Consider the following 27,249-nt stretch of genomic DNA (forward strand, 5'->3'; position numbering starts at 1 on the left):
TTGCAGTAATAAGGATAACCTATAAGTTAACAAATATATAATAATAGATTCACTTATCCTGCATTAAGTGAGCAGTGAAGCTGGGGAACTATGGTGCAGTTTTAGCTCATTTCCTATTTGTTATCTATTTGCTATGTCACAAGTAAAAAAAAAATCTGTCTTGCAAATTTTGTCATTTATACTAAAGTGGCATTAGGAAATATAACACTTTTGAAAACTGAATTGAATTTATTTGTTATACTAAAAAATAAAGGCTAAGTGGATAGCATTTTCGATTACATCTCAGTAATAATAATCAGTAATATGAGCTATGTTCCCTCCTGGGGGACGTAGTTACCTTACTGGTAACACTTAAGGGCATGTTAGAAAGAGGTCACTTACCTTTTCTCTTAAGATGTGTCATGGCCAAAATAATATCAAGATATGAAAGGATGAAGAGACTCTGTATTTTCAGGAGCTCAGAAGAAACTCAAGTTATCTCTGTGACCACTTGTTTTATACCCTACTTCTCAATAGTCTGTGTGACATCAGAGCACATAGCAACAGCTTAGCAACCACCTTTCCTGTTTTCACCACATATATGGGACAAACACTGAACCACTAATAGACATGTGACTGTGACAACAGGAAGTGCACTAGTTTGATGAAACTGTTTCTTCTCCTAAATTAAGCAGATATATAGAGAGAAATGTTCTCACTGTTATTTGGTCTACTTATTTAGATGTGAATGATCTGATTCTAACCAAGAAAGCATCCTGTCTTTCTCCACAAGATGTTCAAGTTCAAGTTCAAGTTCAAGGTTCAAGTTCAAGGTTCTTTATTTGTCACATGCATAGTTATAGAAGTATAACACACAGTGAAATGTAGCCTGACACGCTCCTCGACATGTGCAAAAAAATTGGGGGGGGGGGGGGGGGGGGGGTGTAGAGGAAGAACATTATATATATATATATATATATATATATATATATATATATATATATATATATATATATATATATATATATATGTAGTATATACACTGGGTGAATGTGCAGTAGTAGCAGCAAGCAGGTGAATTCTGTACATTAATATGAATAGACATCTGACTGTTTTACAGGATAGACAATATAAACATATTTAAAATTAAAGGAATTGAAATGTACATTGTGCCTTGGTTTAGTGTCTGGAAGAGTCCTGACTCAATCAATTATAGATGATGTGAGAGGGCGGGTGTGTGTGTTTAGGGCACGGATGGCTTGGGGATAGAAGCTCTTCTTGAGTCTCTCTGTCCTTGCCCGGAAGATGCGGAACCTTCTACCAGATTGCAGAAGTTGGAACAGTTTGTTGCCAGGATGGGATGGGTCCTTCAGTATCTGCGCTGCTCTAGTCCGGCATCTCCTGGTGTAGGTGTCCTGAAGCGGGGGGAGAGCAATCCTGCAGCAGCGTTCTGCTGTACGGATCACTCTCTGGAGAGCTTTTTGGTCCTTCACACAGCTGTTCCCAAACCACGATGTCATGTTCTGTGTGAGGATGCTCTCCACAGCGCCTGTATAGAAAATCCTGAGGATCTTTGGAGAGACCCTGAACTTCCTCAGTTGTCGTAGGTGATACAGGCGCTGCCTAGCCTTTTTGGTCTGGACCTGAATGTGGGCAGCCCATGTCAGGTCTGAGGAGATGTGGACACCAAGATACTTGAAGGACTGCACCCTCTCCACTGGAGCTCCATTGATGATAATGGGCTTGTAGTCTCTGTGCTGACCCCTTCTGAAGTCCACCACCAGCTCCTTGGTCTTGCTGACGTTCAGCTGGAGGTGGTTGTCCTGGCACCACGATGCCAGATTCTTCACTTCATCCATGTAGGCCGTCTCATCGTTGTTGGAGATGGCACCCAACACCACTGTGTCGTCAGAAAACTTCACAATGGTGTTGGAGCCATGGGTGGCCACACAGTCTGAAGTGTAGAGGGAGTAGAGCAGTGGCGAGAGGACACATCCCTGAGGTGCTCCTGTGTTGATGGTGATGCTGTTGGAGAAGCACCTGCCCACCCTCACCACCTGAGTTCTGCCAGTGAGGAAGTCCAACACCCATGCACACAGACGGCTGTTAAGTCCCAGATCCCTCAGCTTTGTGAACAGTCTGCAGGGCACTATTGTGTTAAAAGCTGAACTGTAATCAACAAACAGCATTCACACATAGTTACCCTGTTTCTTGTCCACGTGGCTGAGAGTGGTGTTTAGGACGTGGGCGATGGCATCCTCTGTGGATCTGTTGGATCTGTAGGCGAACTGCAGCGGATCTGTGGTGTCTGGGATGGAGGAGGAGATGATGTTCTTCAGCAGCCTCTCAAACACCTTCATTACTACCGAGGTCAGTGCAACTGGCCGGTAATCATTCAGGGATGAGGGTTTGCTGTTCTTGGGCACAGGGATGATGGTGGATCTTTTGAAGCATGTGGGGACCACAGACTTCGCCAGGGACTCGTTGAAGATGTAAGTGAACACACCTGCTAGCTGGTCAGCACAGCAGCGCAGCAGACGGCCGGTGATGCCGTCTGGCCCCGCCGCTTTCCTTGTGTTCACTCTCCTCAGTGCCGCTCGGACGTCATGCTCCGCGATGCTGGTCACCGGTCTCTCGCTGATGACGTCACTGTCCTCGGTAGTCAGGCGGTAGATAGCATTAGCTGCCTGGCTAACCTCGAAACGGGCGTAGAACTGATTCAGCTCGTTGGTGAATGCAGAGTCAGCGTTGATCAGCGCAGTGTCCCTGGCTTTGTAGTCCGTAATGGTGCGTAGTCCGTGCCACATACTCCGTGTGTCGCCCTGGTGGAAGTGGGACTCCACACGTTCCCGATACCGGCGTTTGGCATCTCTCACTGTGCGCCGCACGCCGTATGAGGCCGCTTTGTAGGCGCTCATATCGCCAGTGGCGAGACCCGCGTTGTAGGAGGCGGTCCTGGCGTTTACTGCAGTGCGGATCGATCTGTCCATCCACGGTTTCTGGTTTGGGAATGTGGTGACTCTCGCAGTGGGGATAATCTTCTCCGCAGTGGGGATAATCTCTTCCGCTAGCATATTGACGAAGCATACTGCTATGTCACAACATGTCACAACACGAACAATAAAGAAAACGTCAATAATCACTGACACTTATTATTCCCAAATATACTTGAAAATTCAAAAAGTACCAAGTGAATAAGAGTTATGATCACACACTCAAATAAGAATTATAGATGACTAAGAAGTCTTTTTTAAATATATAAGTTAAAAAATATTGTTTAAACTCTTAACACTGTTTAACAGGAAATGTGGTCAGTGATACGAAGACCATGTCACATGTGCATATCTGTTTATGGTTGGTGAAATGAGTGTATTAATGGGACCTTGAAAAAACATGGCATGGGAACATGGCAGAAAAAGCTGTTTCTCAGACTGTTTCTGTGAGTTTTGATGATGATCCACCTCCTAAGAACCGAACTCTGCCATGGCATGCATTTTTAATTTCTCTTTGTTATTTAGGCTGATTGGGACCCAATGAATGTAAAAACAAAGAATTACCGGGGTTTTTTTTAACCTGATTTTTGTTTCTAAGAAAAATGAGAGCCACTTACGAGGATATTCGTTTAAAATTCTGATAGAACAGTGGCAGTATAATGTCCTCGTAAGTGGATATCAGGCCCTTGTAGAGCAAAATTTTGTATTTTGGTCTAAATAACCCAAAATGTGATGTCCACATATATGGACGCAAGGTCCTAGGAGGTTAAAATTATTGCTGACCTAGTAATCCACTGAGTCACATTTAACATGCATTGCATGTTGTTCCTCTCACAGCTGTGCAGCAGGTGTACCAAAGGGTAGCACAGGCGGTGAGGTTGCTCTCAATTTCTTAACAGACTATGTGATCTTGATTCTTGTTCAGCTTTTTTCCATGTGGCGGGGTGTGGTTGGTTTCACAGCTGCAGCAAGGCAGACACACCTGAGTGATCACACCACACCTGCAGCCTGTGACTTCAAGATGTTAACAGCTGCCTTACGATTTAAGTTAATGTTGTTGATACTCTGAAGTTGGTGTCAAAATAATCCACCAAGAGTACCTTTCTCTATCTGTCTCTCTGTCTCTCCCTCTCTCTCAGGAATTTGATCAACTCTATGTTATTCATAACCTGAAATTCAAACTCACATCTGACCTTTGTCATTGCTTAAGCATTTTATGTTGCTTTGCCTGTGTTGCTCTTTTTTAGCTCCAATATTTTTCTTCTCATTAATCCTGGCCCTGTTAACATCTGATACTATATCCATTCATTTTGTGTTTTGCTTAATGCAGAGGAGCAGAAATTGGGTTTATAAACACTCATCTCTCTTTTTTCTGTGTGTGTGTGTGCGCGCACGTGTGTGTGTGTGTGTGCAATGCTGCGTGTGCTACTATGTGAGCGTGTGTTTGTGCATGTGTGCTCGCAGAAGGAAGGTCATGGCAGGAGCTTTTTTTTTAAATGCATTTCCAATCAGCTTTTTTACAACAAGTGTAGTTCATACAGTGGAATAAATGTATTCTTTCCGATACTTTACAAATATGAAACTAAAGGTTTTGCGTTCATGCACATTGTGAAACAAGAATCTCAATATTTGTGTCACAATGATTTCTATAAAAACATGTTGTTTACGGGGATAATGTGACAAATCTTTTGTGGGTCCTATTAACCCTTTAAGACCTACCATAGAACCAAGTCCGCCAGAGCTTATATTATATTTTTACATGCTGTAGTGCCATTTTTGGGAGCATTTCAAGTTGCTATATATCAATACAACCATTACAGCCTAAATTTTAATAATATGCATGCATTAAGTGCATAGTAATTACATAAATTACAAAAAAGTGCAATAAACTACAAAAATTTTTAAATCTTTTTTGTTTTTTAACATATATTTCTAGTTAGAGAAATTTAAGAGGCTTATCCCGCAAAACTGTAAATACAAAAAAGTTGCACAAACTAGTTTCCCACCACAGGAAATTTATTTTGAGTGTCTTCATAGTTTTATTTTTGAAATACACCAATTTTTATATACTGCAGGAAAATAAATATTATAGTGCAAATTTTCAAAAAAGCAGCATATGCATCAAAATAAACTATTTCCAGCAGTGCAATATGAGTCCTCAGCATCCCAGAAACGACACAGAAAGTCATAAAGTCAAACATAACTTTTAAAAACACCAGTATAGGCTCATAAGGCCACGATGGTAAAAAACTACATTTCCGCGAAAATGACGTCACTTCCGGTTTCGGGCAGGTCATGGCGGACATGTGATAGTTCACGCTGATGGACGTAGGAAGTGTTATGAACAGCTGATCGGATCGGCAAAGCGAGTTTCTGGAATAGTATGTTTTTGTTGCTGCAAGTGCTTTTTATGCAGTTTTTGCAAAGCTATATGTGGAAGGAAACTGTGACCTAGGACAAGCTGATGGCATAAGATGTAAGTACAACTCCTCCGGTTTCATATGCAAAAAAAATTTTTGCGCTAGCTCACGTGGTTGCAGAGCTACCGGGATTTAAAAATAGTTACGCAAAATGGAGCATGCCCGCTCTGACCGGTTTTAAAGGGTTAATGATCAATGGTGATTGAAGCGGAAGCTTGAACCCTGGCTCTGGACATTTTCATGACAACTGACAGCGCAGACATCTACTAATGGGAGAACATGTTTTATCATCATAAAGTCTGTGATATGAAGGATTGTTAAAGTGTCACTTCAGTAATGCTGCTGAGAGAAAGAAGTGTTGACTCATATTTTTAATAGATGACTTAAAACACTAAACTCTAATTTCAGGGGTTTATTTTAAGTTTACAGAATAAAACATCTGGTAAGACGATGGTTTTTACTTCTCACTGTTCGTTTTATGTGTATCTATTTACCATGTACTGTATGCTACTTTGCTCTGTGGACTGTAAAATGTTTCATTGTATTCATGAAATAAACCAGAATTTCACTGTCTGCATCTTTTACTGTTTTTCTGCTTTTGTTCACTCCAAGTTTGACAAAACCCACAGACATCCAGAGTTAACTCACTAAAACCGTGGAGCAATCTCAGTGTATTTTAGCTGCTTTTTCAAAATTTGAAACAGGATGAACATTGCTGTTGTTTAATGTTTTTTTAGCTGCTCAAAAAAGTAATTTCATGGCTTGAATATTTTCAGCTGATAAGGAGACTTACAGCAATGCAAGACTTTTAAATGCACATCCAAAGGCTTTAAACATCCACTTTGTCTGTAACAACAATATCAAGCTACAGAGCATTGTTTTTACTAAAATTCAACATTTTCAATGAAAACTTGGCTGCTTTTTTATTTTATTGTAAAAAAAACAAAACAAAACCCTGAATGCCATTTTTAGGATGATATCCTTTGAGATTCCATTTTTATTTTTTAATATTTTTCAATATTTATGCTTTTGGAGTGATGTTGGGATGTTGGGTGTTGTTGGGATTGAAAATGTTTGATTTCTTTTACCGAAATAAGTCTTGAAGATATGTTTAGCCTATTTTAGAGTTCAGAAATGTAGAATTATTGTAGAGACACTGACACTGCCCTCGATGTATTAAAGGCCTGAGTGTCATAAACTTAGGAGTAGATTTCTAAGAGACCTTCCCCCACTTGAGCTGTGAAAGTAAGACAAAGAGAAGTTAATGCTGAGTGGAAATTCCCCAGGGCATACCTGGGTGGGGGTCTCAACATTTGTAACTGGATAACTGTGGTCTGGAACGGGGATGGACTTTTATGACCCCCCAGGAAGTCACGTACGCAGAGGTACAAACACATATATACAGATGCACTTACACACAGGCACACAGTCACTCACGCGCACTCACATAGACACACGGTCCTTTAAGAACCTGCAGTTCAAAAAAGTGCCCCTCCGACAGCCAAACCCATCTGTTCTCTGATTGGATTGTTAGATTTGTGATTGACATGACATTGACCAATCAGATGAAAGGAAGAAAAATAGGGTCAAAATTCGTACTTGTAACTTGCAGGGTTTTTTTTGGCTAAGTCCACACACAAATCTTTTTTACGCACATACAAATTCTTTTTACACATACAAATCTTTTTTACACACACACAAATCTGTAGCTGTATATTACACTATCAGTGCTTGTTTACTCTTGTCAATAATTATATTTCTAAATTCTCTTTGTGCAGTTACAGGTAAATAACATCCAATATTTTATCTAAATGACTGCTTTGTCTTCGAAAAGGTGAAGAGCCTGAGGCCAGTGATGGTCCAGTTCTACTCTAAGTACATCCTTACAGTGGCTCACAGGACAAGGCTACATTCCTGTCCTGCCAGAAGAGAGTCTTCATGCAGTTCAACCACACCTGTCATAGTCCATATAGTGTTCATGCAGTTTTCTACCCAGCAGTTACAGCATGTCCAACTGCCTGTTCAGCATATGCAAAAAACATATGATGAGTTCAAGCATGTGATGATAAAGGCCTTCAATTGTGGTTTTTGTCATCACAAGTCTGGCTGGCTGATCATGTTTAGAAGCATGATCAGCAGTGTTGGGTGTAATGCGTTACTAGTAAGTAAAAAAGTAAAATTTATTTATATAGCACTTTTTAAGACAAAAACACTGTTACAAAGTGCTTCACATGAAGACATGTCAAACAAACAATATAGCAACATAGAGGAAATATAAAAGCATATCAAACAAGCAATAGTACAATATAAATATAAAATAAAACAACATATTACGCATTAACATTACCCAAATGCCTGTCTAAACAGATGAGTTTTAAGCTGTTTTTAAAAAGAGGCCACCGTGTTGATGGTGCGTAGTGAGGAGGGTAAACCATTCCACAGTATTGGAGCCAGGGTTTGAAAAGCGTGATCCCCCTAAGTAATGTGTTACTGTAATTAAATTACTTTTCCACTAATTGACTAATTACTGTTTATTTTTAGGTATTTTAATTACAGTTACTTACAATTTACTTGCTTTACATTGTAAAATAATTAAACTCGCTGAATATCATTATTTCATTTCAATAATTTATCTTCTAAACGTAGAAGTAAACTCTGCCGCTTTAACATCGTAGTGCAGGTGCACGTCATTTCGCGCCAGTTTGCTGCATAGTCGTATTCTAAAGCGGAAGATGTCGGACTATGCTGAAGCGTGTGGCTGTTTTTTGAAATGGACATATTCCCGTCTTTTCACTTTTCTGAAACAAGCAGACAAGAATACTACAGTAATATGTAAGCTATGTCCTGGGGAGAAAAAACTATCGGCTGCTGTTAATAGCAGGAGTAATCTACTGAAGCGCCTGACACGAGAGTATAGACGAACACTTCTGAGTGATTCTTGTTTTTATTTTAAAGTAACTTACCCAACACTGATGATCAGCCAGCCAGACATCTGGATGATTATATAGAATAAACAAAAAACTAAAGAAGACATGCGTTATCTTTATTATTATTTTACATTTTTCATTGTTAGGCATTAGGTTCATTGCCATTGAAATCCTTAAAAGAGTTTTAGTAGTCCTTGCCAACTTCTTTCTCTCCTCCATGTTACTGTGCCAGCTTGTCAGCATCTATTTGGGATTGGGAGTGCAACAGAAAGTAAGGAACTCCAAAGTACCATTAAAACCAGGAGAGGTTCTTATTTTTCAGAAGAAGGGATTATTTAAAAGAATTCAAAAGAAATGATCTCAATGTCATATGTGATTTAAGAACCCTAGAGAGTACTTTGCAAAATAACACGTTTTGCACGCTTATAATTTCACATTCTGATGGGCCAAGCTATGACTGTCAGGGATGGTGATGTAGGTACAGAGCATGTGAGAGTGTGGTTAAGTAAATGTCTCTTCCAAAACTAGATGAAGGCACAAGGAGATCAATGGCAAGGCGTAGAGATTCAGAAATTCACCATCTTCAGTCTTCAGTGGACATTCCAATTTCTGGCACATAAAAACCTGTAAAAGTTGATTGTAGAGTAGATCTAGGAGGTGTTTTGGTGATCTGAAAACATCTGCATGTCAAACATAACAATGTATGTATGTCTTAAAAAAAACTTTAATTAATCATACACTCAGTAACCCAAGAATTATTAATAATTATTATGGTAGTTAAACACAGTGTGAGTCATATATCATATCATGTCAAACAGGGGCGATCCAGTAATGCTGCACTAATTAATTAGACTAACTATTCACTTTAGCTAAAGTTATTAAGTTAGCTAAAGAGCTGGGATGCTGTGTAAGACATAAATAAACCTAAAATACAATGGTTTCTACAGTCTTTTTACACATTTCCCTACTGTAGGGGTCTCTGCAAGCATACGGGGCTCTGAGAGGGTACAAGATGGCAACTGTGGAATTCTACTGGAAACATTCAATCATATTTGTTTGTCAAAGATGAACCCAGGGCAAACTAAGCTAAATTAGCATTTTTAGCTACCAGCATAACAGTTACTGTTAGGCTCTCATTTGTTTACATGATGCTTTTTCTTATACAGGTAATACATTTATTACCAACCTGAGAGTTTATCCGCCTGTCATTTGACATGACGAATGACTTCTGAATAGTGTACTTAATCTGTGCCCCGCTCCAGCTCAAGATGCTTTAGGTCCGCTCAGTAACACTCCGCAGGTACAACGTAGCTCTATTAACCAGCGCTCAATTACTAATCTGACTGAGTCAAAATCATTTAATGTAAGTGATGAATTTTCTAATGTGACTTTGTTAAAGTGAATTGTTAAATGTTGTCATTTTTATGCTTACCATCTCTACATTGTTTTAACTCTGTGATGAAAGGAATTCTTTGTCCATCTCCCCAGATTCTCGAGGTTCTGGGTAGGGGCTGTAGTGTTTTATCACAGGCACATCCTATCTGGAAGATCTGTTTCTTGTGATGTTGCTTCCTGCTTTTATGACCCTTGGTCAGCAGGAGGTCATACACACACATTCTTACACACCCACACACATCTACATACAGTGCCAAGGGGGGTTACGAGGGGAGGTACATGTAAACTACTGTGTATTGTGTGAACTGTTTTCCCAATAAAAGGCAGCAAGCGGAGGCCGTCGGGGTCATTTCGTGGTAAATGACCCCGATGTCGTGGTAGACACCGACGAGGCCTCCCTTGCAAGTAAATCGATCGATCGCTGACTGTCTTGTTTTCTTCATGATGAATATGTCTCTAAACCAGCGGGGCTTGTGGAAACACAGACCCAACAACTTGTTTTAGTTGCACTTGCAGCAGCAAAAAAGAGACCTGGCCATTAAGACCAAGCATAAGTTTGTAAAATCAGGCCTGTACAGTGGCCTTAACTTCCATTTCTTTGCAATAGCTCGTATCTTGTATTAGTGGCCTTCTTTATGGACAGTGAAATTGTGTAGTTTTCCAAAAAATAAATAAATAAATCAAAGGACATGCATGCATCAGAACTACTAATCATCGCTCATATTGAGCCTACTAAAATTAAAGTCAGAGAGTCAAAGCAGAGCACAGCACTTTATTCCCAACACACCAACAGGACACAGACCATAGAAAAATACCCACAAATTAGTCATTAAAGTCTGAGGGCTGCAAACAAACAAGCAAAATCTGATTTCTACCGAGCCTCTGATTTCAACGGTTGAATCCGACAACAGGATTTAACTCTTCTGTTAGATTAGTTTAGCTCACATTATTAAATCAATAATTACAGCAGCTGAATACGGTTGGCATCTAGGGTATGACCTCATCGTTTCCCAAAAAAAATGAAACACATACAAACTGAGAAGTGATGAGTATGGGTGTGAGTATGAGCTGAGATGTTGGTGGTTGAAGGGTTCAAAAAACAGACATTTGCTGGCCCCACTTTTCAGTGAACAGTCAGTGCTTAGGGCTGTCAGGAGGAGGAGATTTCAGGCAGTGGCAGGGGTGGCAGCGGCAGCTCTACGGGGTCGGTTTTGTCAGATTCTGCAGCGCTGATTCCTTCCACCTCCTGCACAATGGGTTTGGTACCAGATGGCCCGGCGGGGCTGCCATCCAACACGCGCCGGTTCAGCTGGACCATGGTGGTCTTGGAGGGCATGGAGGACTGTACATCCTCCGTCAGTGGGTGTTTACAGTGGAACAGGATCAGGAAGCAGCGGTAGAACTGACAAAGAGATTTGTTTTTGTTTTTGTTAGTGGTTTTAATATAATATATGTCAATGCCAGTGTTGGCAGCTATTCTGTCTTAAGCTCCATCCTCACTTACCCAATAACCTCATCTGAAGTTTGTTGATTAGCCAAATGATATGCCATGAAAGTATATTTTTTACGATGTAAATGGGAGTTTGTGAGCTCTCCAGTCCAAACTCGCTCTGTATGATAATACCTGCTTCATTAACAGACAGATGTTGATGTTATCTCCAGGCAGATAGTCTCTTACTGAGCAAACATGCTATTCACAAAATAAACCAAATGTTTCTTTGCTTATCAGTGTAATTAAATTTAATTTGTTTTCTAAAACAACTTGTAGCACCATCACCAGCCTCAACCGCTGAGACATGGCTGAATGCATTCAAAGATGCTCTTCTGCATACCTTAGTAGTAACAAGCGGTAATTTGAGCTCGTTTCCTTTCTAATTGCTCTAAGCAGTCTGGACATTCTCCTCTGAACTCTGGCATCAACAAGGGATTTTCTCCCAGAGAACTGCCACTCACTGGATTTTTAAAAAATTTTTTTAAAGACTACTCTCTGTAAACTGTAGAGATGATTATGTGGGAAAGTCGCAGCAGTATCTGGATCTGGCTCCCACAATGTCTTTCTCCTTCATTCTAATGCTTAGTTTAAATTTCAGCAGGCCGTCTTCACCATGTTTACATGCCTTAATGCACTGAGTTGCTGCCATGTGACTCGCTGATACTTATGTTAACAAAGAGTTGAATAGATGTTCTTAATTAAAAAACAAGCAAAAAAAGCAACATCGTTTTTTTTTTTATTTCAATTGTCTTACTTTTTGATCTTCCATTAAAACTTTAAGGTGTAACTGTATATCTTTGTACATGTAGAATCAATTAAAATATTTAAAATATTTACAACCAATATATTTTTTTTCAGTTTTTTAGATATGTTAAGAATTTATTTTCTATTTTTCCTTCTTATTCCTTTAGAGCAGGGATGCCAAACTCCAGTCCTCGAGGAAATTTTTCCATGTGTCCCACCTGCAACACACCTGAATACAAATAGTAGGTCATTAGCAAGATTCTATAGAACTTGACTGCATGCTGAGGTGGCAATTCAGCCATTTGATTCAGTAGAGTTGAGTAGAGTAGAGTTAGGGGTTGCCACTTCAGCATGCAGCCAAGTTCTATAGTCTGGCTAAAGACCTACTAATTTTATTCAGGTGTGTTGCAGCAGAGACACATGTAAAAGTTTCAGGACACCGGCCCTCCAGGGCTGGAGTTTGACACCCCTGCTTTAGAGAGCTAGGTTGTTCAAAGTATGGAATATTTATTTGCTATTTAAAGTTCATTTTTTAAATACAGTTTTAAATAAATATACGATTTTGAAAAAAAAAAGAAAACATTGTGATGTACTTTGTTAATGACATCATGTGTGTTTCTGTCTGTGTGTAGGCATCATACTGATGTAGTTTGCACTGAGATTAAATTAAAAAACAATCCTGCCACACCTCTCTGTCTCACTTAAATTAAATATTCAAAAAGAAAAAAAACATGAACATAAAAATGTTCATTTACTCATTATATTTATATATATGTTTAGTTTTTCCTACACATTTTTTTAATATGTATATAATGAAAGTTGGAAAAAAAATCACAAAATCTACATTAAAAATTAGAAAATATTATTTATTCATCTTACTTTTTTGGTGCATGTTTTAATTTATTAGCATTTTTATTTTCTTCCTCATCAGTGTGTCAGTGCTCCTACCTACCGTACTGACAAATCGTATTTTAAGCCCTGTTTCTACCTGATAACAGCTCAGTCCAGCACTCACCTGTTTGTTCATGAGGATGTAGATCACAGGGTTGATGACGGTGCTGGTCTTGGCAAGGATTGAAGGGATGACGCTGGCAACGGGGCTGATGAGTCCTGGCTGGCCAAAGGTGGCCATCATGGCAACAATGCCGTATGGCATCCAGCAGATCAGGTAACACACCACCGTGGTGATGACCATGAACAGAATGTGAAACTCTCGCCGACGAGCTGCTGTCCGCCTGATACGACCCACCTGACAGACAAGACGAAGGGACTTTATCATTAAAACATTTTCAAAATTGTCCCATCAAAATCTCATGACACGAAAATAGAACATAAATAAGTATACAGAAATAATAAAAGATAAAGACAGAAAAACCCCTGTCAGAAGCAACAAAGCACAAATATTGTAATATTTAGGTAGTAAAAATATCTTTAAAAGTGTAAATACCTAAAATAGCAAATTATAAATTAATAAACTGAATAATGTAAATAAATATGCAAATTTAATTAAAGGAAAAAAATATATGTAACATATATAAAATATATAATATATACACACATGTCTACTAAAAACTCTTTTAGTTGACGTTATTGTATTGAAAATATAAATTATAAATTAAGTTGCCAGATGTTCAGCATCTGTGAACGTGAACCACCTGTTTGACGGCATAGAACAGGCGGCTGTAGCAATACACCATGATCAGGACGGGGAGCCCAAGGCAGAACACAAACAGACAGATAATGTATGAATGTGAGCGAGATGACTCCTCAGTCCACGACACCGAGCAGCTCATCCCCGCCCCCTCCAGGCCATAACTACTCCAGCCCAATAAGGGGGGCACTGTCCATATCACCGAATACAGCCACGACCCCCCCACTGCCAGCAGGGGTTTTCTGTAGTCCGCCGACCGCTTGTTGTACACCATCAGAGTGCTGTAGCGGTCGTAGGACAGGATGGACAAAGAGATCAGGGAGACGATGCCTAAGAACAAAGACAGGATGTGATCAGGTTAACTTAAAAAAAGGACTCATCTACAATTTGGAAATAAAGAAAATACATCCGTTAACATGCAGAAAAATGAATGGACTCCAGCTCAAGTTTAATCCAGCAGCCATGAGCAGATTAAAAAACAGAATAACTACAGGGCTACAGTAACCTTAGTAAAAACAAAGAATAAGAATGATAATTCCACAGAGAGCAGCATTTCAAAAACATATACTGCATAAAAACTGTGATCTTCAGCAGTAAGCAGATTGGTATGTTGCCTTGGAACTGGGAATGACCGACTCTTGACAGAAATTTAAAGGCAACATAAATAAAGGAATTACCCTGGAAGTCCACTTACTGTACCTGCCGCTCAGTCTAGAGGGGCAGATAAGTGCAAATCATGATAGTGTGGAGGGGTCACCACTACTTCAGCTTTCACATCTTCAGTACTGACTCCATTTGAGCTCTGTGCAGTAACTAAATCATGTTTAGCATCAAAAATTGTAATTTGAATAGATTTGCCTTAATTCTGCTGAGACTATTTACAGTGAACAATGGTCAATGTTAAAAAAAACAGTCATAAAATTTGATATTTATTTTTCTTTCTTTCTTTGTAGTAAAAATCTGTAATGTGAGACATAATATTTGGCATCTTCCTGTTTGGTGCCTGTTCCTACCCCAGGTCAGCCTGTTATTTTTTACCTCCTTTACCTGAGCTGGTAAAATTAGTTGTCTCAGTGAAAGTAGGCTCCTGCTCTCTTAACATTATACCAGCATACTTGTTCAAAAAATGTCTTTCAGCCTAACAGCCACTGTGGTCACTAAAATCAACACGTCACTGGTCTTTGGTCAAGTTCCTGTTTATTTTAAGAATGTTCTTATCCACCCACTTAAAAAATAAGCTGACCCTTCTTTTCTTAGCAGCTACATACTCTTCTCTAAATTACTGTTTACTGCTAAGATTTTGGAAAAGGTTCAGGCTGAGCAGCTTACAGCTGTTCTGGACAAATACAGCATTCTGGATAGTTTTCAATCCAGCTGTTGAAGAGCTCATTCCACTGCAACATGTTTTCATAGAGTGTGCTGCGATGCATGAGAATGTTCTGGTCTGTTGATTTTGGACGTGACCTCTGCCTGTTATACTGTTGACATCATGTTAGATTTGTATTGTTGATTGTCATTTATGCTTAGAAATATTTACTCATATATGCTTAGAAGTGTATATAATCATTGGTGGATTGAAAGGATGTTTCATCCTAAAGTAACAGCTCTGTGTGTTAGGGAGTGCATCCGTTCTTCTAGAGTGTCCTTGGTATAAATCACATACTCCCTAGGAGAGTTTATCTTTTCTTGTTGATTTATGGTATAGCAAGCACATGTATATCTGTTTAAGTATAAGAGCCTTTTGTTAGATGGACTCAGACATCCTGGCACTAGCTTTAGGGAGGCTTCACAGGGTCACATCTTGACCTACATACACACACACACACCTACATACACACACACACACACACACACACACACACACACACACAGTATTCTTTGTTCACATGTATACCTATGTAAGACGTCATATGTTAATGAACCTATGCATATTCATGTAACCACAATAAAAGGAGTGCTATGGGGAGCCTGGCTGAGAGTCTCTGACGGAGGTCAAGTGGTGGGACGACACTTGGCTCCAGCCAGACACCTCCCTCATGCATGAGTAAACCAGAACCTTGTGTCTTGCTTTGCAGTGTAATTATATTGTCTTCAACGTTCCAGCGAATAGGGTTTATGCTACAAACCTATCATTAATTGGTCCTTCGATGCCGGCTCCCTGGGATCGCATTCACCGAGGGGGGGGGAGAGGCACGCTGAAAGACTGACGTCAGCCAGGAAGTTCCTGTGGATTCGCTGTCTGTCCTTCTCCTCGATAAATGGCGATCGGCAGGATTCAGGCTGATATTACACGCTAAGCAACGCCAAGTAAGTTTAAAGAGGCCGACTCTATAACCGTGTCGTTGTGCAGTCTCTGCCATTTTGTGAGGCGTTGAGAAGTTCGCTGCTTTGTGGAGCGATAACTGGGTTAGTGTCCCGAAAAAGAAGTTTTGGTTAAATCGCCCAAGGGTCCCAAGCGTCCGGTGTGTGTCCGGTTTTGAAATCGCCCTGGGTGTGTGTCCCGAGCGTCCCTTCATTGGGTTTTGTCGCGCGAGTGGGTGAGCGTCCCACAGCTGGGTCAGGGTCCCGAGCGGTCCGGTGTGAGTCCGGAGTAGGCCTATTTTGTGTTATTGTCATTTTTGTCGTCGTCTCGTTGTTGTTGTTGTGTGTGAGTGTGTGCGGAGCAGAACGCGTGGTGTGTGACGTCAGCAGTTGTTGTTGTTATTATGGTTTCTAAGCAACCAAGAGTGAGTTAGAGGGAGAAAGACGTTTGTGCTGGACTTTGCTCCTGGCAGCACAAAGTATTTATGTATAAAAGAGAGAGAGCGAAGGCTCCACAGCTGCGTGGGTGCACGCGAATGCGGTCGCGCGGGTTTCACGCGGACCTGAGCCGTGCGGTTAATCGCAGGCTTATAAATGGAAGAGATTCAAATGTTAGAAGTTTTCAGAAAACACACCAGCCTTGAAGAGTGTGTGGAAAAGGCCAGCCCACATCAGCAGCTGTGCTCTGGTGGGTGGCTTTCCCCCCACCCCTTCCTGACACAAAATGTTAACAGCCTGTGTGCCAGACCATGGACGTAATTGAGGTGGATAGTTGTTAAAAGTAATCTACATTAAGCTTGTGGTTGCTTAAATTCAGTACAATGACATGTGAGGTGAAGTGATATAGGTAAATATTTAAACTAATGAAGTGCATAGAGGCACTTGACCTGTGTGAAAGACTGTCGTCTTATTATGAGCCATTGTTGAGATATACAGCACGCCTGTGAAAACAACTAATATGCTGCAACTACTGTGTGATGTCGCGTTGCAGTTTTGTTTTTGTTTTTTGAGCTGATGAGCAAGCTACACATTATCAGATCAAGAGCTGTCTGAGAGCTGCTCAAAGAGAGGGAAACAGAGAGTGTGCAGCGTTTCCATGAGCAGTTTTTCTGCACCTTGACTCGTGTGTGTGTAGCATCAGTTTTTGTTTATTTGTTTTGTTGGATTAAAAATAATTAAATAAACTGGTGATCATGCCTATGGATCACCATGGCGCATATCTCCAGCCATATGGTTTATTTATGTAGATGAAAAAGTGAGTGTGAATGTGTCTGACATCACAGTGTTTTTGTGCACTGTGCAAAAGTAATTGCCTTTGATTGTGAGTGAGAGCAGTGATTTTGCAGATCACAAGCTATTGTGAAGGGAAAAAAAAAAGAGTGAAAAAGAGACAAATTACATTGTAGACGAAGAAAAATAATCATAGGAAAAAGGTTTTGTGTTGATCAGCCGAAAAACAACTACAATGTCATTTTCTGCTTTTAAGAAAGGATTGTTCACACAAACACAGACAGAGAGATGTGTGATGATTAAGCAGTGATGATAATAATGAAAGTCTCTCAGTCTGTCGTTTACAGGTGGGGAACGGACCTGGATCAATCCTACACGGGCAGCAGTCGTAAGAAAATTATAGGTTGAAATCATTAGAAAAATTAGAAACACTCAGCCAGAATTTTTGGCTGAATTGTTTTGCAGCTTCCCGTCCTCATCCTGAACAAGCAAGATCCAAGGAAACAAATCTCTCCCTGAAGACACCGAGTGCAGTTTCAGAAGCACGAGCATGAACATTTAACAGTGGACAGGAGTCCAAGAGACAATCTGAGCAGAGAGGTCCAGCAGCGCTGTGGGCAAACGGCATCAGAAAGAGAAGAACCATCATCTAGATTGGATGGATGGAGATGCGTTTCCAGCCAGCTGCAACCTCACTGTGTGTGAAGGACTTTTGAGAAGACTGTCTGAGTTTGACATTTGCCATGTTTGGAGTGAGATGGCAATGAAAGAGACAGTGGGACAAAGAGAGACACGGGACAAAGCTGGAAAAAAAGCTGACTGCCATTGGACTGAAAAGTGGGAGAGAAGGAGAGGAGGAGAGGAGGACTGAGGCTGCTGTTTTAGTGTGGCCAATCAAATTAGGTTAAGGAATTCGGGGAGACAAGCGACTGCCTGGAAGTGGAGGATTGACACAGTGTCCAGACCACCACAAAAGGGGGAAGGGGACAAGCACTGAGGTATGCAAGTGTGCTGTTAGAAAATGGAAAGGTGACACCACACATGCAGCTAATATCCACCAGAGATAACACAAGACCATACACAAAGTGTTACACATTAAAAGAGGGTATTTGTAGAAGGGGTTAACAACACACAGTGTGGTTGCCGATGGTAACCTGTTTCAGAAGATACATAAAAACAGAACATATATTAACCCTACTAACAATTCCAAACACAAAATAGCTTATGAAGATTAGACAACATTTTAAGTGTGTGAGTCTGTTTATTATCTTGTCCAAGTCACCTCGTGTGATGTAAAGACCAGTGAAACTCATAGCACATTGCATGCTCTGCTGGATATACAGCTCCACACACATGCAATGAAAATTAGCTTGTTATCTTTCATCAGTGTAAAATAGTGTCAATTTAGCAGACACTTGTTATCAAATACTGAATTTATCCTAAAAAAAATTGACTGTCCAAGTTGCAGGACAACAATTTAACTTTTGTGGAAAACAATCCTGGTTTGACTAACCAGCGATCAGACAATAAATTTAGTGTTAAAATGGTAAATTGGGAGAAGCTTCCTGCTTGATTGATGCAGCAAGTAATTTACTGTATGAGGGAAATTGTCTTTTGTGATAATATTTTGAACATGCATTTCTGTCGTCCTGTCAACTTAGTGGGTTAATAACTGATATGCAATTTAGTTGATCGGTTCTTAGATTAATGAAAGGTGACTGAATTTTAGCACGAGTGAATGAGATGTGTTGGAGTTTGTTGTGTTGAGTGGAGACCCTATAACACTGAGTTTCCTGTTTGATGTGCGAGTGAATTCTGTATCTAGATATACAACTCTGAATACGTCAGAACAAACGTTTTTTGTGAAGTGCATGACAACATGTTACATGTTTTATGATGAAGGAAAAAGGAAAATTGAATAGAATAGATCTGTGGCCTAAATGAGTGACGAGCACAGACTTGGTGATTAAACTCATAGCTAATATGACATTAGGGTTATGTTGTGTTTTGTGCAGCTGATGATTGATTTGGAGTGAATCTAGCTGATGATTTTTCTTCTGTTGTGAAGTCGAGCCTGCCGATTAGTATGATGGTATGATGCCATGAACCATGCTAATGGTATGATTTACCTGAGGTGAGGAGTTTGTGTCATGACTTAACAAGGCCTTTTTATTTTGATACTTTTACAGTGCACTGAAAGTTTGGTTTGATAATTTGTTATTTTTCATTTTTATCTTTTGAACAGGCACTGATTTTGTTTGTTTATTTCTTTTCTTTAAAGCAGATCTGCACGTCGGGAATTGAAAGTGCTATGCGACCGATCGAGAAAGCCACTCATTTGGGACAATTATTAAATGAAAGTCCCTGTCCAAAACCGGATTCAGCGATGTAATCCTATCAAAAGTTCTTTTTCTTTTTGAAATGACGTCATTTTGCTGAGAGTGGAAACTAAATGCGACAATCGATTCCACTATCAGCAAAGAAAGCATGAATGAATGGAAATAAAAAGGGAAGCTGACTGATTGGTAAAAGAAACTGTGAGAAATTGTATACATCTGCGCAGCGCTAACATTGCATTTTTTTTTTTCTACAGCATTACAGTTTTTCATGTGGTTTGATCACATGATTTATACCAGGACAACTGGTTGATGTTTTTCTACTATAGGATTTCTGGGTTTACATGTGACTGACATTCTTTCCACAGCTAGGGTTGATTTTATGGTCTTTTTTTTATGGCACCTCTGGAACCTGTTGACCTGTGTCTGACCTCCGTCTGCCCACAGTCAATGTGTATTGCTAATGTTTGTTTCTTTGAGAATGCTGTGGAGGATTCAGCTGAAACGGACAAGTGACATGAGTAAAACAAATAAGAGATTGCGGTATTTATGGAATAGTTTATTATGGGCTCTTTGCTGGCCACTTTGAGCCCATAATAATAATATGTGAGTGGAGTGACTTTGCTTAAGAGAAGTCACCGATTACGTTAATGTTAACTGAGCACATGGGATGATCCATGTTTGGGGCGAATTATGGTAATGATAGTGATTTAATGATTTGAGAAAACATGCACATGACACTTGTCTTGCCCGTGCTGAATGCTTACTACTCTTTTGATATAATTGTTTATACGTGTGAAGGTTGATTTTATTTCCAGATCTTGTGTATGCAGGCTCCTGGTGGAGCCAGTTTTTAAGACAGGGATCCAGGTTTGGTGAGTTGACGCATGAGCGTGTCCATGCGTCAAGAGGTGGGGTCCAGAATTAATATTAAACAATGTTTACTATTATTGTTGCAGTGATTTGTGTGATTAGCTGTTTATTTACAAGTATTAAATCTATGCAAGTGGTGCATCCATGTTCAGATGAGGCTTCGATGGCCTATAAGTGAAGTTCACTGAACTAAAGAATGTGGTTTGATGATTGTTGACATGCTCTCCAAATAGAAGTTTTTTTGAAATATAGTGGTGCAGCAGTGAGGAGAAACATTCCAGGCATAGCGGACAGCCCAGGCAGTGGTTGAGGTCAAAGATCAAGCTGGTTGGGGCCCATCATGAAATCAGACCTTGGAGCCACAGCAAGGACCATGAAACTGCCTGCAAAATAGAGGAGAGGATCGTCCACAAGATGGGAGAGAGACTTCAGGAGGATCAGAGATCATCTTCAGCACAGCAGACAGGACACAGAGAGCTGTGCTACTAAGCTTCCAGGAGATCAAGAGGAGACTTCCCACAGCAAGATTTTAAATAAAATGAAAGATTCAATATTGACGCTGAGGAAGACAACTAAGGTGTACGACGTGCTCTGCCTTAAACCTTCAGCAGCGTTGGAACACGAAAACTCGAGGGATGAGGAGCGTGCCAAGCTCCACCGACAGCGCAGAAGGAGTTCGAGGATGACATCATGATTCTGTGAAAGCACAGGAACCAGAAACTATGGTGGTGATGACAGCAGTTTACTATGAACATCACCTAATGTGCCACTGTACTGTGCATACGATGACACTCTGAAGGCTGCTGGGATCATAACAGCAGTAAGACAACCCTGCACCCTTTCCACAGAGGTGTTTCTCTGCAGAGCGTGGACAATTAAGGAGTCATAAATATCCCCCTCGCAGGACGAAGGCTTGAATGGGGTAATGAGAGGCCATAAAACTAGAGTGCTGAGAGGTCTGCAGCTTTGGAAATAGCTGAGACCCATGTTGACAAACAACAAAACCAACTGGTATGTTTGAATGTTTATTCTACATACGTTTGGACTCTGGTCCTATGGACAATGATGGAAACATCTGGAAGAGACATTCATGACGCCCTGCAGAGCTCAAACCACCCTGCAGAGAGACATGTGATTTGCACACCCGGAGGAAGCATCACCAAGCTGAGATGTTTTTGAAAATGTTACTTTCTTATTTTCACTATTAAATTAACAATTTCTTTGTTTGCTTGTAGGATGCAGTTTGCCATGAGATGAGATCAATGAGGAATGAGATAACTGCTAATACATTTGTTAAACTGTGTATTTTTTCAGTAATTTAGGGTGATTTGACATATGCTGAATATAACAATGTTTGCATTGAAACTGTCAGACATGAGGTATTCATAACTGGGAACTTTTCAAGCATAAAGGTCAAAAAGGGGGGAAATGTTAGATTTGTATTGTTGATTGTCATTTATGCTTAGAAATATTTACTCATATATGCTTAGAAGTGTATATAATCATTGGTGGATTGAAAGGATGTTTCATCCTAAAGTAACAGCTCTGTGTGTTAGGGAGTGCATCCGTTCTTCTAGAGTGTCCTTGGTATAAATCACATACTCCCTAGGAGAGTTTATCTTTTCTTGTTGATTTATGGTATAGCAAGCACATGTATATCTGTTTAAGTATAAGAGCCTTTTGTTAGATGGACTCAGACATCCTGGCACTAGCTTTAGGGAGGCTTCACAGGGTCACATCTTGACCTACATACACACACACACACCTACATACACACACACACACACACACACACACACACACACACACACACACACACACACACAGTATTCTTTGTTCACATGTATACCTATGTAAGACGTCATATGTTAATGAACCTATGCATATTCATGTAACCACAATAAAAGGAGTGCTATGGGGAGCCTGGCTGAGAGTCTCTGACGGAGGTCAAGTGGTGGGACGACACTTGGCTCCAGCCAGACACCTCCCTCATGCATGAGTAAACCAGAACCTTGTGTCTTGCTTTGCAGTGTAATTATATTGTCTTCAACGTTCCAGCGAATAGGGTTTATGCTACAAACCTATCACATCACATTATGCACAAAAACCTAAGAAGCTGGGTGGGTGGATCAGGATCTGTTTTGAAATGGTTTTCTTCATATCTGTCTGAATGAAGCTTTTCTGTGGCTGCTTGTAGGTTAGGGTCCTCTCCATCCACGTTTTATGTCCTTACTTGACTTGATGCACCTGATCTGCTGTTTGGTAAACAACCTGTCACTTTTTTTTTTACTGTAACCCTCAGCATCATTTGAAACTATATCGATCAACTGGAAGTATAAACTGAGCCTCCAGCTGCTATATTGTCCAGGCTCTTTAGAGGGGATGTCACCATGGCGACAGGTAAATTGGCGCTTCATCAAAAGAAAAGTTGGAAATAATCATAATCTTTTTCTCACTATACCCAAGAAGTCTTTAATACCTCAACAGTTTATCAGTAATTAATAATTTATTTAAAAGAAAAAGTGGCTGCTGTTGTGATTTGGTGCCATATAAAAAAAATGAATTGGATTGAGCTGCAAAATTGCCATCAGGCAAAAGGCACAGACAAATCCAGTACTGCTTAAACTGACCCCCCCCCCCACTTCCCGCATTGCACTGATAACAACTTTCAGGACTGTCATTGCACTCTGCACAATCATTCCCTCAGGTGTGTATTTATTATTGTTGTTATTGTCTGTTTGCTGTTTTTAACTATTTCTTTTTTTCTGATGCCAATCTAAATTTGTTGTACTTGTTAACAACAACCAAGGTTACTAATAGGGGTGGGTTTTGATAATCGATTTATCGATTAAAATCGATTCTGGCTTGGATAACGTGATATCGATTCATTAAAATCCTGAATTGATTTTTTTAAAATGCCCGAAACGCCAGAATCTCAGGTTAAACCTCACAAAATTTCAAGAACCACCGAAAAGCTAAAACAGTAAATGAGAGCAGGTACACAGATTCTGCACAAAGATGTAAACGCAAAGCTCGGACCCGCCGACGGATCAGAATCAGTGAGATGTCGCCTTTCTCACCCGACGGCACGGACACGGTCGGGGTTGAAAGCCAACAGCTCGCTGATTCCAATGTTTCGGCGGGTCCGCGCTTTGTGTTTACGCCCTTTTTACACTGATTCTAAAGCTGTTGGTTTTATCTCTCTCCAAACATTATTGACCGAACCAGCAGCAAAAGAAGATCCAAACTACACTTCACATAAACATCGTCATGAATTCCCTCTGACTTTTGCTGTTTTGCTTGCACCATGATAAAATCACACTTCATTCACAGCTCTCTCTCGCTCTCTCTCGCTTTCTCTATATACTTCAAGAACAGTTTCCCGTCTAAAAATCTGTTTTCTGCATTATTCACTTGCTTGTTACGCACAAGTCTACTGTTGTTTACAGCGCTGTCGGCCGCTGTTTTTTTTTCCCTTTTACTTACTTCTGAAAAGAAAGACTCATTTCTGCTGTTCAATAGGCTTCTGAACAAATGTAAACTTTTTAAAATTATACAAAATGCAAAACGCTTAGCTGTGTCTGTAATAAAACCGCTGTAACTTCAGAGGTAATGTTCATATGTTGATTAATGGTTTTCTTTCGTTTTTGATGTACTGCAGAATATTTTTATAAAATCCCAGGCCAGGAAAATCACCTTCATGTTTTTCTGTGTTTTATCTTCAGCTACTTTGACACAAAGGCATCTACTGTGATGCTCACACTTTTGATAGAGTCTTGCGAGTGTCAGCTTCCTTTTTATAGATACAAAAATATGTAAATGTACTGATCTGAATTATAATATTTCTGACTGTCTGAGGCAAAATTTCTCAGATTTAAATCGAATCGAATCGTGGATCAAATCGGACCTTGTGAATCGGAATCGAATCGATTCTAGAAATCAGTGACGATACCCAGCCCCATAGCTGGACTGGCCATCGGGCATACCGGGCATTTGCCCGGTGGGCCGCTGGTGATTTTTTGTTTTTATGGGCCGATGGATTTTTTTTTTTTTTTTTTTTTTTTTTAGGAAGGGTATATATAATGAAAGGTGTTGGATTGGCCAGTTTGTCATGATCGACTCTGGGCTGGACCAATTACAGCCGAGGAGGCCGGATGCACCCGCCCCCTTGTTTAGCAATCACGTGATTTTCGCGCATTGCATGCCGGGAACTAGTGGCAAAACAATCAAAGTACCGCATCAAATGCAAGCATTTGCAGCACCGCAAAACGTTCAATCTCCGGTTCCAATACCTTCTTGTTTTTTCTTTGCCGCACAAAAAAGGAATGTACAAAACAAAAGGAGGACAATGCCGGTCCGTACAAAGACAGACTCGATGAAAAGACAAAGAAAAGATACGAGGAAAAAATCAACGGAGTGAAAGGGTCAGACCTTTACGAGCACACAGAGTGGACAAAAGACGTCAGCGTGCTGCCCAACTTTCACCACGCTCAGATTTATAATTATACGGTTCTGGGAGTGAGTGCATACACTCATGAAGTTTTTAGTAACTTCAGGTCACTGCAACAAGCCCAGGTACAGTTTACGGACGGATGGGTGCAGGACCTTGAAACGCACCGTGTAGAACGAAAGACCATCGTACGAACAAAGGTAAGTTTACCAGTCTCACAAATCGTCGTCATAAATACACATTCGTTAACCGTTTATTAATATAACCTTTGAGCTCAACGGTAATTAATTAGTAGTGGAAATAATTTCTGGTAGCATTACAGAAATGTAGCAGTGACAATAATATTGTATGTTGTAATCGCAATGGACAATTAGTGATACAAAACAACTGTTTTACCCTGTGAATAAAAGTATATGTTTTTTGTCAATGTACCATGGTGATAACAGAAGCGAAACGCAATATTGTGTCAGGACAATTCACTATTAATGCACAATAAATAAAGGAGCATAGCGCGACAATTTCTGTTCAGCGCCAGACTTGCTTGTAACCTATATCACCAATTATGTTAAGAAAAACGACGTATTAACTACTACAAAACTCTGACCTTTGTGGGAATGCTTGGAGCAGACTAACATGTGAGCTGGAGTGTTCTGAGACGTTATATTTGGTATATCCAGACCATCCGTCGGCTCTTACTTCGGAAACATGGCTTAAAAAATTTCTCTTCAACGACGTAATCCGATAAAAAAAAAAAAGATCTGTTTACCCGTCGGCTTTCCGTGGCTGTCATGCGACTGGCTATTGCAGTTAATAATACAACAGCTTCTTGACATTTTTTGGGTTTCTTTTTATCGCTGTGTAACTGAGTTCAATTGAAAGCCTGCGTGCGCTAGTACCTCTTGCCACAAGTTCCCAGAATCCTTTGCGGTTTTACCCCTGAATGACGTCACATTTTCAATCTTTATCCTGGTGGGCCGGTCTCTAGTCAAAATGCCCGGGCCGATTTTTTGTCCCAGTCCAGCCTTGCCCAGCCCTAGTTACTAACCAGCCAGACTGGCCTTGATCCATGTCTGTGAAACTGAGCCTATACAAGTCTTGAAGCTGCAGCTCCATGTAGCTCAAACTGAGCCCAGGTGAGAACAGAGCAGGTAACAGTCCACTTCCTGTGGTCTGATTATTTTCTGTTGTGTGCTACATTTAATAAAACCACCCAGAGCTGATTCTGATCACATTACCAGAGCTCATGTGTGGGTCCCCTGAGGTCCCGTGTTCGGACAGAGGTTTGTTATCTGCAGCAGGCAGCTGCACTTTATCTGCATCTCCACCCACTTCACGAAACATGGCCCACGTGACCCCTGAGAACTCAACAGGTGGGAGAAGAAAACATCAGGATCAAACCTGTGCACTGCTCAAATGTAAAGCGAATAAAGTGCAGCTGGATCCACAGAAAATATGGAATAAATAAAGCTGTAAAGTAAGTAAACACTGAATAAAATCGGCAGCATGAAAAAATAGAGGACCGCTTCTTAAACCTCTGAAAGCTGCAGGGAGTCTGGTTGGAGACTTTTCAAAATAAAGCGCAGAAACGTTGACATAATCTTTTCACTTTTGCTGTTTATAAATAAAGTTTAAAATTAAGTTTAACTGTTTGTTTCAACAGAAAAACTTTTTCTTAAGTTGCTCTTAAATGAAGCCAGTGATTGGTCAGCTCAGACCGGTAACCTGACAGAGCCTCTCGGGCTCTGAGGCTCCAGGGGTACATACACTTACCGAAGCACGAGTTGACGAAGCCGTACCACATGCAGCCGCGGCGGCCGTACAGCCAGCGGCGCTGCAGGCTGGAGGCGAAGCTGAGGGTGGTGCCGCACGCGCACACCAGCATGTCGCTGACGCTGATGTTGAGCAGCATCATGTTGACGGGCGTCCGCAGGCTCTTGAAGCGGCAGAACAGCACCAGCACCAGCAGGTTGTTGAGGAAGCCGAACACCATGATGGAGCCGAGGCACACCGACACCACCACGTGACCTCCGCGCGACAGCCGCTCCAGCGGTGCGTCTCTCCACTCCTCGTCCCCTTCCTGACCCGGAGCGGTGGAAGGCTCGCTGAGGTTAGAGGTCAGGTTGAAGCCGCTCAGCTCCGAGAACATGTCCTTGTGCTCCTCCTGCTCTCCTCTGAGTGGATCCAAGTCAGCTCAGCTTCTCATGGCGCCTCCGCGCTGCGCTCTGCGCCATCCTCCTGCTGAAGACCCCCGCTCGGATCAGGCTGTTTGATAATCCCCGGGCAGGGAGGAGTCCGAGGACCCGCTGAGGAAGAGCAGAAATACTCCTCACAGCTCCGAGCACAGCGAAACACACTTTAAATACAGAGGGGAGAGAGAGGAGTGACGACACACAGAGAGAGAGTGAGGAAACTGTGTTTCAAATGACAGGAGGCAGAACACCTGAGAACAGCTGCCTCA

At 40.9% G+C, this 27,249-nt stretch overlaps 1 protein-coding gene across 1 annotated transcript; it reads right to left on the reverse strand.

Moving 5' to 3' along the window:
- Positions 1-10,660: 10,660 nt before the first annotated feature.
- LOC146607793 (pinopsin-like) lies at positions 10,661-26,937 on the reverse strand. The gene is made up of 4 exons (XM_085347377.1): positions 26,562-26,937; positions 13,606-13,931; positions 12,966-13,199; positions 10,661-11,116 (listed from the first exon to the last, which is right to left on the reverse strand). Exons 1-4 carry the CDS (start codon positions 26,935-26,937, stop codon positions 10,865-10,867), a joined length of 1,188 nt encoding a protein of 395 aa, XP_085203503.1. The 3' UTR covers positions 10,661-10,864.
- Between the last annotated feature and the right edge of the window lie 312 nt (positions 26,938-27,249).

The sequence above is a fragment of the Diplotaxodon limnothrissa genome, linkage group LG23 (genome assembly GCF_057381915.1).
Source record: "Diplotaxodon limnothrissa isolate DT_005_m linkage group LG23, D_limnothrissa_male_GT1.1, whole genome shotgun sequence".
NCBI classification, from domain to species: Eukaryota; Metazoa; Chordata; class Actinopteri; order Cichliformes; family Cichlidae; genus Diplotaxodon; species Diplotaxodon limnothrissa.